We start from the raw sequence: 17909 nt of genomic DNA on the forward strand, positions 1-17909 counted from the left end.
AATAGATCTGTTTTGGAAGAAGTGCAGCCAGAGTGCTCCTTAGAGGTCAAGATGGCCAAACTTTGTCATACTTTGGACATATTGTCAGGAGGGAACAGTTACTGGAGAAGGATACTATGTTTGGTAAGATGGAGGTTCAGAGAGAAAGAGGAAGACCCTCAACAAGATGGACTCAAGTGTGGCGACAGTAGTGAGGTTGGCCCAGGATTGGACATTGTTTCGTTCTGCTGGGCATAAGGTTGCTATGAGTTGGTTCCTACTCGATGGCATCTAACAACAACAACAACAAGCCTTTTCTAGACCCTAGCCCCATGGTGTGTTTCTTATAGGAGATAAAGAATTATGACACCTCAAAACTGTTTCTTGGAATGAACTCAAAGTCAGATGTGGAAATCTGGGCACACATGTGAGAAATGACAGGATGATCTAGAATTTGACTCAAGTCAAGGAGAGGGCTTTTTCTATAAACCAGGAGCTCCAAGGAGGGACGGTCACCTTGGGGTGGCCTAGAGTTGGGAAGAATGGACAAGATGTTGGAAAGGAACGAGGCGTATAAAGAAGAAGGTATAGAAAGGAAGAAGAGAACACGGGAGGTCTGTGGGAAGGGGAGATGGGTAGTTCAAACAGGAACTACCTATCTGTTGGAGGGGTGGGATTAGAAATCAAGGGAGAAGAACATAGGGGTAAATGTTGGTGAGGCATCAGCAAAACAGTTCAGAGTTGGAAGCACAAGTCTCCTCCTGGAGGTAAGAGCACACTCTTCCTCCCTGGAGACCAGCTCTGGTCAGCAGCACACCCAGGAGGTGAGGGATGGTGTCCCTCATTGGTGCTTTTCCTAGTTATTTCTGAAACCAAGCAGAAAGCCTGACACAAGCCCCCAGTAAATATTCACTGAATACATGATGGTGTGAACAATCAGCATAGAGTTAGTGACTCTCAGGCTAAGGAAAGGAGAAGACTCAAGGGGGCACGTGAGTCCTGCCAAAACATCAAGGGTGGAGCACTCAGGGGTTTCTGGGGAATGGACACAAAAGTGGACCTGTACAGGACAGAGGATGTCAAATGGTTTGGCAATGATCAAGAAGAATATCTCATGGGGAAGGGGAGAGGGACACTATTCTGTTTGCAGGCCCGTGGGCAGAGGGATGGAAGGATGGGGAGGTGGGAGGACCTGGCTTCTAAGACAGAGATGGCCTGTGAACAAAGGCTGACACCCTGACTTGGAGAAGGAGGAAAGCAAAGGTGTCTTCACTCAGATGGCCTACACCTCCCCAACAGAGAGCAGAGTTATCCTCTATGTATCAGTTTTGGAAAAGGAGTTGAACAGAAAATCCCAGGGCCTTCAAGAGAGCAGAGGACCCTTCCAGGGGGCTTTATAAGCAAGGGCAAAGAGTGATTCCTAAGACAGGAGCACGCAAGCAATCCAGCCCCAGCAAGGGAACAAACTGAAGTTCTACACTGTCATACAAGTAACCAAGGTAACCAAAGTCCCCACATTGCTACAAATACCTTTTAACTTCTCCCCCAATGACCCATCTAGCCTAGCCCCTTCATGTCTCATTCTATAGGACCTAGTCTCATACCTAGGACCCTCCACTAGGCGATACTGGTTTCTGTATCCATTTCCTGTTGCTATTGAGAACCAGGGGGCTGTAAATAAATACTGAGGGGGTTCTTGTTAGGTCGCTAATTCAAGCTCCATTGCCAAATTGTTGTTGTTGTTGTTATGTGCCGTGGAGTCGATTCCGACCCATAGCGACCCTGTACAGGGTTTCCAAGGCTGTAAATCTTTACGGGAGCAGAAAGCCTCATCTTTCTTCTATGGAACAGCTAGCAGTTTCGAACTGCTGACCTTGCGGTTCATAGCCCGATTCATAACTACTACGCTATATAGGAGCATCTTTATCCAGCTCTCCCAGAAGTTCCAGAAAAGCTTAACACACTCTGAATGCAGACAAGGTCACATGCAGAGCACTTGTTGGGAATGTCCAGGAAGGGAGGAGAGCATCTGAGAAGGGATGGAACTGCATAATCTTGAAATATCCTTGTAGGCCCGACATGCAATGAAAAATGCCAAGTGCCAGACTGAAGCCATATAGAAAGTGGGAAACAAGCAGAAGAGCAACATCCTATTCTCTCGGTCAGAAAGGTCCCACCAGTTATGATGAACACATGTGTAAAGTGAAAGAGGTGTTTTGGTACTAAAATCCATCATTGTGGGGCTTAGGGGAGGAGGTGGGGAAATGTCTGAAGTCGGGTAGCATTACACTCCAGCAACGTCTTCCCACATCACAAACTTAACAATGGGATGAGGAAGGACGTCCGACAGGGAGAGCCCCGAGGGATCCACAAATAAGACCAGTTTTCCTCTCTCAATCCCACTGTTTACTGCTCTCCTCCCCCCATGCAAAATAGTGAGTCCAGTCTTGTTGGCAATACAATCAATAATGTCTGCATTTTTATCTCCCAAGAAGCATGTGGTTTTAATTGTTTATGAGAATGTCTCATGGCGTGGGATGCCTCTTGGAGCCAGTTCCCCAGACTGATCAAGCTTTTCTTATCAGAACCCTTGCTGCCCTCTGGAAGGTTCATCTTCACAGAGGGCTGGGTGGTCCTCCTGCTCCTCATCCTTGCAACTCAGCTGAGGATTTGCAGATGGAGAATTAGCTCAAGCTGCTTACGAGGTTCCTATATATTCTTTGTAGCTCTGCACACGTTTTCTGAAAACAATTGTTTCAAAAGCAATCCGCTGTCTAGTGGCAGGATCAAATGCACCGCTTCACTGAAAAGGAACCTTTCTCTAATATCAGAGGGTGCTGACAATTGGAACCATCTCATGGCTGTTCTGCTAAGGCATTTTTGCTCCCTTTCATTCGATAACTTCTTTGCCGATACATCTACTTCCCTGCCATCTTTACCAACCCCTCCCTATTTGCACAGAATCACTACCTGGAATCTTAGCAGGATCATTTTGTATCATAAAACCAGAAGCTTCTAGAAGAAAGGTATTTTCTCCAGGTGTGTGACACTCACTCAGGACACTCATTCTCATGGTTCAAGGAAATCCCCTTCCTAGATATAGAGTGTGGTGGTTAAGTGCTTGCCTGCTAACCAAAAGATCAGTGCTTCAAACCCTGCAACCTTTCAATGGTAGAAAGATGTGACGATCTGTTTCCATAAAGATTATCGAAAAACCCCACTACCATTGATTCCCACCCACAACAACCCTGTAGGATACAGGAGAGCGGTTCCTTCAAGATTCTGTAACTCTACAGCAGCAAACAGCCTCATCATACTCCCAAGGATCAGTTGCTGGGCTTGAACTGTCAACCTTGCAGTTAGCAACCCAACACTTAAACCATTTAGACCAGTAGAACTCTTCTTCCTAAGGATTATTGTTGTGGTAGTTGTTAAATGCTGTTGAGCGAATCTAACTCACAGCCACCCCATATAGGGTTTCCAAGGAGCAGCTGGTGAGTTTGAATGGTTGACCTTGAGGCTAGCAGTCCACTGCCTGTCATACAGAGTCACCCCAGGAGACCCTACAGGGCAGTGCTACAAATCAGAGTTGACTTGAGCATGACACGTTATATACTAGTTCTATCCCATTTGACAACTGTGCCAATTACCTGTTTCAGGTATCAGGAGCTTAAGCCAGCACACATATGACTCTGAGATTAATTCTCAGATTATATTTACTAAAAAGAATATAGTCAATGCAGCAACAGCTAAATCTCTCTGTTGAAGTGTCAACAGCTCCTTCAAAAACTCAGTACCATCAACTCTGGACCAAAACTCATAACCCTGATACCATCATAGAGGGCTTTTCTTCCAACTATATCTGAGCCAGGAATCCTAATGTGGTGTTGGTGGATACGTACTAGATCGCAATTCAAACCAATCAGCGACTCCTCAGAGATCCTAGACAAGGTCGCTATGAGTCAGATCCAACTCAATGGCAGTTCACAACATACCTGGCCCAGAGTCCTAGTGTGGCACTGTAGGATAAACACTGGACTGCTAACCACAAGGTTGTTGCTTCAAACCCACAGGCTGCTCCTTGGAAACCCTATACAGAGTCACTAAGAGTTGGAACCAACTCAACAGCACTTAATAACAACATACCTGGCCCATTCCAGGAGCAGATCTGATCTTAGGCACCATTTGTAGCCAGCATAGAACCTTTCTTTGCACCATGGTTCCCACTGTTCTGAATTCCCATATACTTTTCCCTGTTGTTCAGCCCTGGTTCAGAGCCAAATATCCTTCCTCTAATGGAGACAGACTCTGGAATAGCTCCAAGTTTGGTAGACAACTACTGATCTGATGCTAAACTAAGTCCAGTCTCTGGAACTGTGGCAACCTCCTCGCTGAAACCCAGATTCAGAAAAACTAAAGCAAAGGCTGGTGAGGCAGCCAGATGGCCTCTCTGCTCTGAGACGTGCCTGGGGAACAGCACAGTTCTATGGGCTACAAGGAATATACTTGGCCATGACAGGAGCAAGACCAGAATACACTTCTAGCCCTGCCAGGGAACCAACTGAAAGATGAAGAGAACCTTCTGGTGTGGCATCTGGGTCAGAGATGAGGACGCCCAGTCTCTAGAATCTCAGGGTTGCTTCCTGCCTGAAGAGGAGATCTCAGACTAGCCAATCCCTGCAGTCTCGCAAGCTCTCAGGGAGTCACTGGCGTCCCTACTCTCCGGGGGTCTCCAGGGTCTCCCCAGAAGCAGCTGACATCTTCTCGGGAGCAAGAGCAGTAGGTAGAGAAGGGGCATATATTGTCATTGTTGGGCCTACATTGAACCTGCAGACAGGGTAGGAGGAAGACCTCCTGGATGAAGAACTAGGCCAGAGGGTCTAGGGGCTTAGAAAGGATGGGGCAAAGCTGAGGTATCAAGTCAAGAGTGGGGGGCTAGAACCCACAGGAGATAAGAGATGAGGGGGAAATTCGTTTTCTGAGTTCTGATCTGAAGTGAGACATCATCAGTAGGAGGAGAGGGTTCTAGCACTTGGGCGGGGATCTATTTCTTAGAATGAGCATGCTTCGGGGCACTGGAGGGGCAGCTAGAGAGATGTTTCCATTTGAACGGCCCTCACCGCCCTTTATTCCCTTCCCTGGTGTGGAGGCATGGGCAGGGGTTCTGTACACCAGTCTCACAGAGAAACTATTCTTGGTTGTGCACTTATTGGTATTACCTCTCCATAGGAAGGGGGCCTCCTGCCTCCAGGCTTCCCCCTGCCTTCAACTCTCTACTCAGGGTCCGACTGATCCCAGGTGAAGAAAAGAGGGAACCAGATCCAGGCCTGGAGACTTCCTTTCCCAGCTGACTTTACCTCAGTGGAGATCCCCCCAGACTAGTCTTCCAGTTTTATGACAAATAGAAGGGTCTGTTAGAAAGTGGGAAATTGGCAGGTGGTAGGTCATCCCAGAAGGTATGAGAGTCCCAGCTAGCTGGCCTGTTGCCTCCCCTCCCCAGAAGGGACAACATTACATTCCAGTACTCACATGTGTCTGGCTTGTGGCAGTTGTGTCCCTGACGAAAGTACTGGGGATTCTCAATGACCGGGATGCGAGTCATGCCGATTACTACCGTGTCCGGTCCAGCGTCCAGCGACGAGGGTGTGGTGATGCCGTGGTTGATGTGGTGCAGTGGGCTGGCAGAGTCTTCCTCACCACTGATGACAGCCACGGGACCTGCAAACACCACACAGACACAGAAATGGATGAAGACGCCTCATCCAGCCAGCTCAGACCCCAACCCACAGACGTGAAGGCCTCCGGATTGTCCACACGAGCAAAATCCATTGGAAAGGTGTTCTCCAAAGGTTCTGAATGCTGAAGTCAGAGATTAAACCAAAAAAAGACAAAGAAAACTCAACCAAAGTCCATCAAGTCAATTCCAACGGTTCAGAGTAGAACTGTGCTCCACAGAGTTTTCATGGTGTGACCTTGGGCAAGCAAACTCTCAGGCTTTTCTTCTGAGGCATCTCTGGGGTGGGGGTTCAAACCACCAGTCTTTCAGGTAGTAGTCAATAGCTTTATGGACTCTCTCTTCCTTGAGAGAGAGAGAACCCTCAGCCCATCCAAACACGTAAATAGCTGCAAAATCAAATAATAAATCCAAATGACTAGGATATGAGTTATTAGTTCAAAATAATACAACTTTTAAATAAATGACGTGGCTTCTGTAGCAACCACGGATCAAATCTATGATTAAGAAACCGTGTTAGGGTCTCAGAGGCTGAAAGTCTTAACAGTGTGAGATTCTGAGATGAGAGCGATACAGATATAGCTTCCTCTGCATTCTGCTGCTAACCCTGTCCACAGGGAGATAAGCCCATCCTAAGCAATTATTTGCTGAGCAAATAATCCAAGAAGCTGGATTACACGAAGAAAAACATGGCATCAGGATTGGAAAAAGACTCATTAACGATATGCAGATGATACAATTTTGCTTGCTGAAAGCAAACAACACTTAAAATACTTACTGATGAAGATCAAAGACCACAGCCTTCGGGTATGGGTTGCACCTCAATGTAAACAAAAATCCTCACCACTGGACCAATAAATAACATCAAGACAAATGGAGAAAAGATGGAAGTTGTCAAAGCATTTTGCTCATGTCAGCCACCAATACTCATGGAAACAACAGTTAAGAAATCACGCTCCGTATATTGCATTAGGGAAATCTGCTGCACAAGAGCTCTTAAGTGCTGAAGAGCAAAGGTGTCGTTTTGAGGACTAAGATGTGCCTGACAGAAGTCATGGTATATTCAATAATCTTATATGTATGTGTCAGCTAGACAGCAAATAAGGAAGAGTGTAGAAGAATCGATGCATTTGAGTTATGGTATTGGAGGAGAATACTAAAAGTACCATGGACTGCCAAAAGAACAAACAGATTTCGGTTAGAAGAAGTACAGCCAGAATGCTCCTTAGAAGTCAGGGTGGCCAAACTTCATCTCTCATACTTTGGACATAGTATCAGGAGGGACCGGTCCTTGGAGAAGGACATCACGCTTGGTAAAATGGAAGGTCAGCAAAAAAGAGAAAGACCCCTAACAAGATGGACGGACACAGTGGCAGAAGCAATGGGCTCAAGTGTGGCAATGATTGTGAGGTTGGCACAGGATCGGGCAGTGTTTCCTTTGTTATACATGAGGTCGCTGTGACCTCTGGTAGTGTTTTGTTGTAGTTGTTAAGTACCATCAAGTAGGTTACATCTCATAGAGACCTTCTCTAAGGTGAGTTTGAACCGCCAACCTTGTGGTTCAAACCGACCTTGCAGTTCACTGCTTTATCCCACTGTGCCACATCAGGGTTCTTCTGTTGTAAACTGCTAACTGCAAGGTCAGCAGTTCGAATCTACCAGCCAGTCTTCAGGAGAAAGATGAGGCTTTCAGCTCCCATAAAGATTTACAGCCTCAGAAACCCTATACCAGGTCACTACGAGTCAGAACACAACCAGTTCCACCAAGACTGGAGCTACCCTGAGCAGGTGCCTCAGAAGACAACACAACAATTAGGAAGCACCAGTACTGCTAGCCTGGACTCCTGGTGTGGCGCTGCACGTTAATGCACTGGACTATAAAGATAGTTTGAACCGCAAGGTCGGTAGTTCAAACTCACCAGTCGCTCCTTGGAAACCCTATACAGTGTTGCTATGGGTCAGAACTGAATCGACGGCACATAACAACAACAACAGCTATTAGCCTAGCAACAGCTGGACCAGTTTAGTCGTCCTTGAAAGATCCGCATTTCCCTAATGGCTTCAGAGAAGCTTCACTTTTGCCTTCATCTGCCCAACATCCGCCCTTCCGAACCCAAAGAAGCAGCCCAGGAAATAAAGTTATTTAAAACTCAAGCTGACAAAGCTAATTAATGCTACAGTCTTCGTAGAACAGGGAGTCTGTCTAGCAGTGGGCCCCCCACACAAATAAAGCCCCTGTGAACGGCCGTGACTTCACAGAACGGGGGCTTTAAACGGCTGCTTTGCTAGACACAGGGTCCCCAGACAGAGAGCCTGCTGTGAATGGGTTTTTCGGCTTGAACAATATTTCCACTGCAGAAATCTATTACATCTTTTTCTCAAGTTTATGGAGGGAATATTTCTCATCAAATAGCAAGGTGAAGGACCAATGAGGCAGAACTAAAAGAGAGAGTGGAAAATGCAAATGAAGAGCCCTGGATTCTACTCCGTCAGCACAGACGGGCTTATTCTAATCCATGACAGATGTCTGACTTTGTGTGGAGACCATGTATTAAAATCGCACTAAGTGGTGGTCCCCATATTCACAATCATCTTACAAAATGGGAGCCAGTTCCTTAAAGCATTGTGTGAACTTTCTGAAAAACTTCACAGTGACTTACAGTTAAGCCAGGATGGCTAAGCACTGGTCTTTCCTTCTCTCCCCAAAGCCGCTAAAATACAAAGGAGTTAAAGACATATCTCTGCACAAAGAGAAGATAATAGTAAATGAGCTATTTCAACATTTGGGAAAAGAAGAATTGTGGAATGAAAGCTGGTCTACAAAGTGGAGGAGGGGGCAGCCACTGAGATGGTTGAACACTAGATGCCGTCCAGTGAAGCAGAGTTGCTCCAATGGGTTCTCGGGGCCGTGGCCTTGTAAAAGGAGACTGCCAAGTCTGTCTCCTGTAGCACTCTGGGTGGGTTTGAACAGACAACCTTTTGGTTAATGTTGTTGTTGTTGTTGTTAAGTGCCATCGAGTCGGTTTCGACCCATAGCGACCCTGTACAGGGTTTCCGAGGGTGTAAATCCTTACGGGAGTAGAAAGCCTGATCTTTCTCCTGCGAAGCAGCTGGTAGTTTCGAACCGCTGACCTTAAGGTTGGCAGCCCGATTCGTAACCTCTACGCTACCAGAGCTCCTTAGGTGAGGTCTTAACCATTGGTTAAGTGTCAGCTGGGGGACCCATTCCCAGACAATAGAGGGATATTTACAGGAGAAAGATGAAGCGTTCTGCTCCTGTAAAGAGCCCCAGCCTCAGAAACCCTATACAGGGTCGCTATGAGTCGGAACTGACTACTGCATACCACCACCGCCGCTTGTGCTGAGGAGTTTAGCCTCTGAAGGAACTGGAGACTCAAGAAGGTGGAGGAGTGGGAAGCAGGAAGGATCTCAGGGCTAGAAAGAGGTACCCAAGCCACAGCCTTGTTCATTCCTTCACGGTCTAGTGGTTTATTACTGTTCTTGTTGTTCTGTGCCATCGAGTCAGTTCTGACCCATAGTGACCCTGTAAAGGGTTTCTGAGGAATGGGTGGTGAGCTTGAACCGACCTTGCAGTTCACACCGACTTTGCAGTCCAGAGCATTAACCGCAGCGCCACACCAGGACTCCCTGGCGGTTTATGGCACTAGAAATTAGCCCTGAAAGGACCAGGGGAGGGCTCGGTGAAGCACGAAGCTCAGCTCCTTCTTCCTGTTCCTGAACTGTTGGAAACCAGACATAATCCTGCTAACCCTACCATGTCCTTTCCTGGCCTCACATCTGCCTTGTGCCTGAGAGGAGAGAACACTGTCTCTGGAGACAATAACAGTCTTTTGATATTGACATTTGGGAGTCTCCCCATGAAAAGACAAGTTCACACTGTGATGATGCCCCAGGGAAGCCTGTCAGGTGACAAGTCCCATCAAGCACACACAAAGCAGATCTTAATCACTTCCCTCAGCTCAAGCTCTAACTAAGAAGGAATAGTCAAGGATCAGCAGACACTCTCAGCATAAAAGAGTGTGCAAGACCAGCAGAAAGTCAGGAGCCTGCAAGAATCAGAGGCGAGGCAGACAGAAGAGAGCTTTGGGTGGCAATGTAGCATAAACACTGGAATACTAACTGAAAAGTTATCAGTTCAAACCCACCAGCTGCTCCTCGAAAACCTTACACAGGGGCTCTGTGAGTTGGAACTGCCTCCCTGTAACTTACCAACAACAATATCCTTAGAGAGATAACAATGGCACTGCATCCCGGAAACCACATGACACTTAAAACATGAACAATTAGGAAGTAAAGAAAGAGTCACTGGGGCCTAAAAACCCACAAGAACCCAATTTTAAAAGTAAAATGGGAAGCAGACAATAAAGTCAAGCAGTTTTCCAGAAAGTCAAACAAAAATGAAGCAGGTGGCAAAGAGCAAAGAAAACATAAGAAAAAAAAAAAAAAAAAACAGATAAAGACTTAATCCAGAGACCCAACACTGATTAAAAGAAGCTCCAGGTAGTTAATCTTACATTTCAGGAACAGAGGACCCTGAGACCATCAAGGGAAAAGAGCATGAGTGGAATGTGGGACCCTATCCAGAGAAGCAGCGACACCAGATATGGAGGCAGAGATGAGGACACGGAGAAAGGGAGCAGCTGAGGAATCTAGATTCATGGAAAGAGAAAGGCTGTGCGCTGGCAGCCAGGAGGCAGGCTTGCAGAATGTGCTCTTTTGTGATTTAAATGATTATATATTCTTGTGTGTTTTTGTGTCTATCCCCGCCACCAAAAAAAACAAAACAAAACAAAACAAAACCACACAGGGAATGGAAGCAAATACTGTTGAATGATGATGCATGGAGGAGATTGTAATCATTGAAATGAAATGATGAGTGTAAAGCTGATGTTCCCCCATGTAAACTATTACTCAATTCACAATAAAAACTTAAAAGAGAAGCTCCAGGGAAAGAAAGAGAAGAAACAGAAACAATGAAAAGAATAAAAAAATTATGGAAAAATGTCCCCAAATTACCTACCCAGGTCCCAGCACAATTATCCACACAAGTACACACAGGGTTTATCATAATTGTAGACCACGGGCTGGGAGAAGACAAAAATACCAAACAATAGAAGGTGCCCTCTACCTCTTCTGTCCTCATCATTATGGGAAGTGGGTTGTCACAGTGACAAGGCACTGAGTTGGGAGGGATTTAGAAATTTAACACTGGGACTTAAACTTTTGTGAAGGGGTTTCCTTTGAATCTACTCCCGTAAAGTCAGTAAACAGAGGGCAGTCCATTTCTTTCTCTAAGAGTCTGTTATCTATAATGGCGTCAACATTCCTCTGTGTTATTCTGGGATCTGAAAGGGCTGGGGTAGAAGCCATGGGGAGAAGGGTCCCGCCGTACACTCCCAAGTTATGGGAAGGAAGGGAGTCACCCAAGAAAACCTCATAGTGGTTAAAAGAATAAAGCTGAGGATCAGAACCCTGGAGAACACCAGCATCTTAAGTGTGGGTAACCGGAGGGGAGCAAGGAGAAGGACAAAGCGAGGAAACAGTCAAAAAAGTAGAGAAGCAAAAATCAGAGGAGGAAAATTTATAGAAATTCAAGAGCATCTTATACTGAGGGTGAAACCGGATAAAGAATAAAAACAGACAATGAGAAGGTAACTCTAATGCATCCAGTGTCTCTCCATAGAATGATGTCAAATTGTAATGAGTTGAGTGATGAAGAAAAATAATCACACCATCATTTTCATTGAAGAGTGCTTCCTGTGATACAAAGGAGCTCTGGTAGCGTAGTGGTTATGAATCGGGCTGCGAACCTCAAGGTCAGCAGTTTGAAACTACCAGCGGTTCTGAGGGAGAAAGATGAGGCTTTTTGCTCCCGTAAAGATTTACAGTCTCGGAAACCCTGCACAGGGTCGCTAAGAGTTGGAACCGACTCCACGGCACATCACCACCAGCTATGTATGATACAAGCTCTATAAATGCAGCTTTAACTTTACAAGGACTCCATGACTTACGATTTTGCCCATTTTACAGATGAGAATGTTGAGACATAGAGCAGCAGTCTTCCTATGGACACACAACTAGTAAAGAGGTAGAGCTGTGGAACTAAAGCCAGGCGGTGTGGCCCCAGTTCATGACCGTTCCCCAGCATTGCCTCTCTGAAAGTGCAGACTGTTGGGGAAAGAAGATCGATTTGTCCAAAGGGACAGAGATCAGTTCAGACACCCAGGCCTTCTCATGAGCAGCTACCTTGCATTGCAGGTCCCAAAGACCCACTTGCTAGTGCTCCTCTTGAGCCCTGATAATGAGCACCCTGATAAAGTCACCTCATTAGACTCCCTCAGAGAGCTGACACTATGGCCCACTAACCAACGCCCCCTCAGCCCTCTCACCCACTTTACAATACTCTAAAAACGAAGCAAATTCAGATGTTAGAGAATCCATTCCGACTCATGACAAGTGCGGCTCTGCAGAGCAGAACTGCTCAACGCGGTTTTTAAGATTGCCACCTTCTGAAAGCCATTCTTCCAAGGAATCTCTAGGTAGATTCAAACTGCCAACCTTTCAGTTCCTAGTTGACATGTGACTGTTTGTACCACCCAGAAAACCCTTCCACACTTTTTTTCTTGTTTCTGTTGTGTGCCTTCAAGTAGATTCGGATTCAGGGTGACAAGTTATGACTGCGTAGAACTGCCCATGGGTTTCCTAGACTCATTTTATGGGAGCAGATCGATCCCTAGATCTGGGTTCAACCTGCCAACCTTTCAGTTTAATAGCCAAGCACTTAAGCACTGTGCTACTAGGGGTCCCATAGAATGGTTATATTGTTAAGTGCTGTTGGGTCTGTTCCCATGACTCATAGCAATCCTGTATAGGGTTTCTGAGGAGGGACTGGTGAGCTGAAACCACCGAACTTGTGGTTCCAGGTGACCTTGTGGTCCAGTGCATTATCCTGCAGTGCCACAGGTCATAGGGCAAACAGATGCCACATTTCTAAAAATAAGAGCCCACAGACCCATCAGCTCAAGAGATGCAAGGGGAGATTCTGAAGCTGCCTGAGACCCCACCCCTCCATGGACTAACGCTGGTACTGGGGCAAGAAAGACCTTTCTTAGAAGGATGTCTGCGGACGGTGAGGCTCAGCATCTCTGAACCTGACAGGTCTTCCCAGCCTCCACCGCCACACACACATAGTTCAAAAAACCAATTTCCCTTTCTGGCTATTTCTTAGGTCCCTTCGCAGACCAGGGCCCCTCCTGGAGGAAGAAGCATTGATTCTCCCCTTCGTAACCTCGGCAGAGGATTTATTAAGACAACAAAGAAGAGTCAAGTAACAGAACAAACACGAAACGCTCAGCTGTCCAAGGGGCTCTCTTGTATCTTCTGGAAGCTGCTACGGTCCAAGGTGGTTCAGGACAGTGAGTCAAGCCTGCTGTGTCCCGAGCTAGCAGCGCATGCGCGCACACACACACAAACACACACACACACACTGTCTTGTTCCTGCTATCTGCCTCTTCCTGTCACTAATCCACTCCTAATTACACAATTACATTGTTAATGCAGCACTAATAAACAGCAAAATAGACAAACATTCTTATAACCTTTGTGGTAAGTTCAAGCTTTTGAGACAGACCCTCAAGGGAAGATAGTCTGCTCAGACACTCACATTGCATTTTTCGCTTCCCAAATGGTTACCTTTATGTCTTTATTTGATTCTTTTGCTCAGACATGCAGTGTGTCTTGCTCTCCCAACCAGGCCACACAAGAATACTTGTCTAACTAGGGTGCTTGGTTGCTCCAACAAATGTCTTGCCCAATAGGATGGTTTAAACTGACTTTCAGTGTCTTCCTCTTCCCCTTCTTCCCCCGGCAATAAGGGAGACATACAAGAATGCCTTGCTTGATTCCTATTTGGGAGTTCTCAGAGAAAGTCACGTCTCTGAACAGAAGCCAAGGGACTAGCCTTGCCTGCTAGGAGTTCTCAGTAAGAGCACTGGCTGAGTGGCAAGATGCCAGGAGGACTTTGCAGATCCACCCACACCCTCCAGAGGCTTCAGGTGACAACCAAGGAAACGTGTCAGACAGCAGTGACCTCACTTTTCCCCTCAGAGTTCATAGTACAAAAAGGGGTAAGGGAAAGAGTGTGTAGCACTCAATGAAGGGAGGGTAAGCAGCGGCCTCCCATGTGAGACCCTGCTCTTGTTAAGAGGACGTCAGGTTGGGTCTAACTCATAGCAACTCTGTGTACAAAAGAACAAGACACTGCCTGGTCCTGAGCCATTCTGACAAAGATTCCAGTGTGTGAGCCCACTGTGTCAGGTCATCTCTTTGAGGAGCTTCCTCTGTTCTTCTGACCCTCTACCTTACCAAGCAGGATGTCCTTCTCCAGGGACTGGACCTTCCTCATAAGACCTTAACTCGCCTTCAGATCCTTGGAATCATTTCCCCATTGTCTTACTTAAACTCTAATGGATGAAACTGTTCCACAGAATTATGCCTTGTAAACCTTATGCCCGTGGTTACAACCCCATTTGGGAATGTGTTGTTTTGTGAGGTTAATGAGATAGGATTAGTGTAGGATGTGTCTCAATTCAGTCTATTCTGAAATGTTGTTAGGTGTCATCGAGTCAGGTCTGACTCACGACAACCCTGTGTACAACAAAATGAAACGCCGGCCGGTTCTGAACCATCCTCACAATTGTTGTTATGTCAGAGCACACTGCTGCTCCCACTGTGCCATTCTGACTCTTCAAGGGTCTTCCTCTTTTTTGCTGATCCCCCACTTTACCAAGCTTGGTGTCCTGGTCAACAAATAACATGTTCAAAGTATGGGAAACAAAGTCTCGTCATTCTAACTTCTCAGGAGTATTATGACTGCATTTCTTCCAGGACAGGTTTGTTTGCTCTTCTAGCAATCCATGGAACTTCCAATATTCTTTACCAACATCGAAAGTCAAATGTTTTCACCTCTCCCAGTCTTCCTTATTCATTGTCGAACTGTCATATGCATTCATTCATGTGACTGAAAATACCCTGGTTTGGGTGAGGCACACTTTAGTCTCCAAAGTACTATAACAGCTCTTTAACACTTCAGAGAGGTCTTGAGTAGCAGATATGCCTAATGCAAATCATTTAATTTCCTTACTGCTGTTCCATGAATGTTGATTGTGGATTTAGGACAAACGAAGTCTTTGACAACTTCAATCTTTTCTCCACTTATTAATTGGTCCAGTGGTGAGGATTTTTGTTTTCTTTACACTGAAGTTCAATTCAGACCACAGGCTGTAGTCCTTGACTTTCACCAGTATTTTAAGTCCTCTTTGCTTTCAGTAAGCAAGGTTGAGTCATCTGAACATTGCAGGTTGTTAATGAATCTTCCTCCAATCCTGATGCCATGTTCTTCTTCATATAATCCAGCTTCTCAGATTATTTGCTCGGCGTGGTGAAAAGATACAACTCAAATGCACACCTCACTTGAGTTAAAACCATCCAGTGGCCTCTAATTCTGTTCAAAAGACTGCCTCTTGGTCTTTGCACTGGTTCCTCATGAGTACAAGTAAGGGTTCTGGACTACTCATTCTTCCCAATGTTATTCATAGTTTGTTATGATCCACACAATAGAAAACATTTGCATAGTTAATACAGTGTAAGTAAACATTTTTCTGGTATTCGTCGCTTTCAGCCAAGATCCATCCAACACCAGCAATTCTAGATCACATGCTCTTCTGAATCCAGCTTGAATTTCTGGCAACACCCTGTACGATGTCTTGCTACAACCGATTTTTAATTATAGTCAGCAAAATTTTACTTGCATGGGATATTAATGATATTGTTTATTTCCATATTCTAGTGGGTCACTTTTCTTTGGAATGGGCACAGATATGGATCTTTTCCAATCAATTGGCCAAGTAGCTCTCTTCCAAATGTCTTGGCATCGAGTGTCTCCAGAGCTGCATCAGTTTGTTGAAATATTTGAATTTGTATTCCATCAATTTCTGGAGTCCTGTGTTTCATAAATGGCTTGGACTTCCTTCAGTACCACTGGTTCTTGATCACATGCTACTTCTTGAAATGGTTGAGCATTGACCATTTATTTTTGGTACAGTGACTCTGTGTATTCTTTTGATGCTTCCTGCATCATTCAGTATTTTGTCCCGAGAATGATTCCGTATTGCAACCAGAGGCTTAATGTCTTTCTTCAGTTCTGTCAGCTTGATAAATACTGAGCATGTTCATTTCATTTGGTTTTCTGACTCCAGGTCTTTTGTAGATTTCCTTGTAATACTTGATTGTGTCTTCTGGAGCTGTTACTTCTCACAGTCATTTTAGTTTCTCTATGCTCAAGAGGACGTGTCAAGAGTCTCTTCTGATCTCCATTTTAGCCTTTTCTTTTATTCCTGTATTTTTAATGACCTTTGGCTTTCTTCATATATGATGCTTGTTTTCGGTTTTTTTTGTTGCTGTTGTTACTGTAAGATTTTCCGTGGGAAACCATTCAGAAATGGTCTGCCTCTCCTTCTTCCGAGTCTGTCTTTGTCTGGAAGCTCCGTGGACACCTGTCCACCATGGGTCACCCTCTGGTATATAAAATATCAGTGACACAGCTTCCAGAGTTACAGCAACAGACAAGCCACCATACTATGGCAAATTGGCAGACAAGTGGTGGTCTTTTGAGAGATAAGAGATTAAACAAGCAAGTGAGAGACGCAGAGGCAAGGAAAGAGAGGTAGCGAGCCACCTACAGATCGCTCAGCAGCGACAAAGGCTCAAAGATAGAGACAAGGATCTTCATCCAGAGCTGAAACAGAGAAAACCTTCTCCTAGATCTGTCATCCTGAATTCAGACTTCTAACCTCCTAAACTGTGAGTCAATACATTTCTGTTTGTTAAAGCCATTCATTCATTTGTGGCATTTCTGTTACAATCGCATTAGATAACAAAGGCAATCATTAAAATCCCCCTTTTCCTCCAACTCTCCCACTAAAGATCTTTAACAGTCCCCTGATAGACATCTGGCTCTAAGAAGACCCTGTCATTGGCTCAACACTAGTACATTTGCCCAGCCAATTTGAACAAGTATTTCCTTCCTAATTCCCAAAGTGACTCAAGAGTCTCAAAGATATTGGATCCCTGTGGTTTATAACAAGAGGATAAGGGAAGCGAAAATAAACTAACAATTATTTATTGATGTGTGCCAAATGGAGTCCTGGTGTGGTGCTGTAGGATAATGCACTGAACTGCAAAGTCAGAAGTTCAAACTCATCAGCCGCTCCTTGGAAACACTATGAGTTGGAACTGACTCCACAGCACTTAAGCACAACAACGTGCCAATGAAGGAGCCCTGGTAGCTTAATGGGTTAAGCATTGGGGTCCTGGCCACAAAGTCAGGTTCAAACTCATCAGATGCTCTTTGGAGAAAGACGTGACTGTCTGTTCCCACGAGGATTTACAGTCTCAGAAACCTTGAGGAGCAGATCTACCCTGTCCTATAGGATTGCTACAAGAATTGACTTGGTGACAGTGGATACGTGCCAGATGAACTCCCTGTATGGGGATATGATTAACATACTTGCCTGAGAACCAAAAGACTGGCGGTTGGCGTCTACCCAGAGGTCACTTGGAAGAAACGCCTGGTGATCTACTTCTCAAAACTTAGTCACAGAAAATCCCGATTTAAAGCTAAATGATAGAGCACAATTCTCCTCTGACATACTTGGGGCTGCCATGAGTCAGAAGTGATTGGATGGCAACAAGTTATTTGTCAGATGCACTGGCAAGGACTTTGCTTTCATTTCATTTCATCCTTATGAAACACTCCTATTCCCATTTGATTGAGTAGAAACTTGAGTTTCACAAAGGTTTAATCAATTTTCCAAAAATCACCTAGGCAGTGATGGAGCATGTATTTGAATCCAAGACTATTGGTCTCCAAAGTTCTTACTCTTTCCACCAAAACATCCATTTTCTCAAAAATGCAGCTGATGTCAAGTATTTTTAATATACGCTCAAGCCAAAAAGAGTCCTGATTTGGCACTGTAGCCTAAGAATTGGATTTCCAACCACAAGGTCGATGGTTCAAACTGTTCCTTGGAAACCCTATGCCAGGTCACTATGAGTTGGAACTGACTAGACAGCACTTAAGAACAATGCCATGCAAAAATACACACACACACACACA

At 45.3% G+C, this 17909-nt stretch overlaps 1 protein-coding gene across 4 annotated transcripts in view; it reads right to left on the minus strand.

Annotated features, from left to right (window-relative positions):
* NTRK3 (neurotrophic tyrosine kinase, receptor, type 3) overlaps positions 1 to 17909 on the minus strand; it is a 613206-nt gene that overhangs the window by 259683 nt on the left and 335614 nt on the right. For all 4 annotated transcript variants that reach the window (XM_006867120.1, XM_006867119.1, XM_006867118.1 and 1 more), the window contains one exon: positions 5509 to 5697. In XM_006867120.1, the coding sequence (XP_006867182.1) occupies positions 5509 to 5697 (189 nt within the window). The remainder of the gene's footprint in view (positions 1 to 5508; positions 5698 to 17909) is intronic.

This window comes from Chrysochloris asiatica, unplaced genomic scaffold (assembly GCF_000296735.1).
Source record: "Chrysochloris asiatica unplaced genomic scaffold, ChrAsi1.0 scaffold00101, whole genome shotgun sequence".
In the NCBI taxonomy this organism is placed as follows: domain Eukaryota; kingdom Metazoa; phylum Chordata; class Mammalia; order Afrosoricida; family Chrysochloridae; genus Chrysochloris; species Chrysochloris asiatica.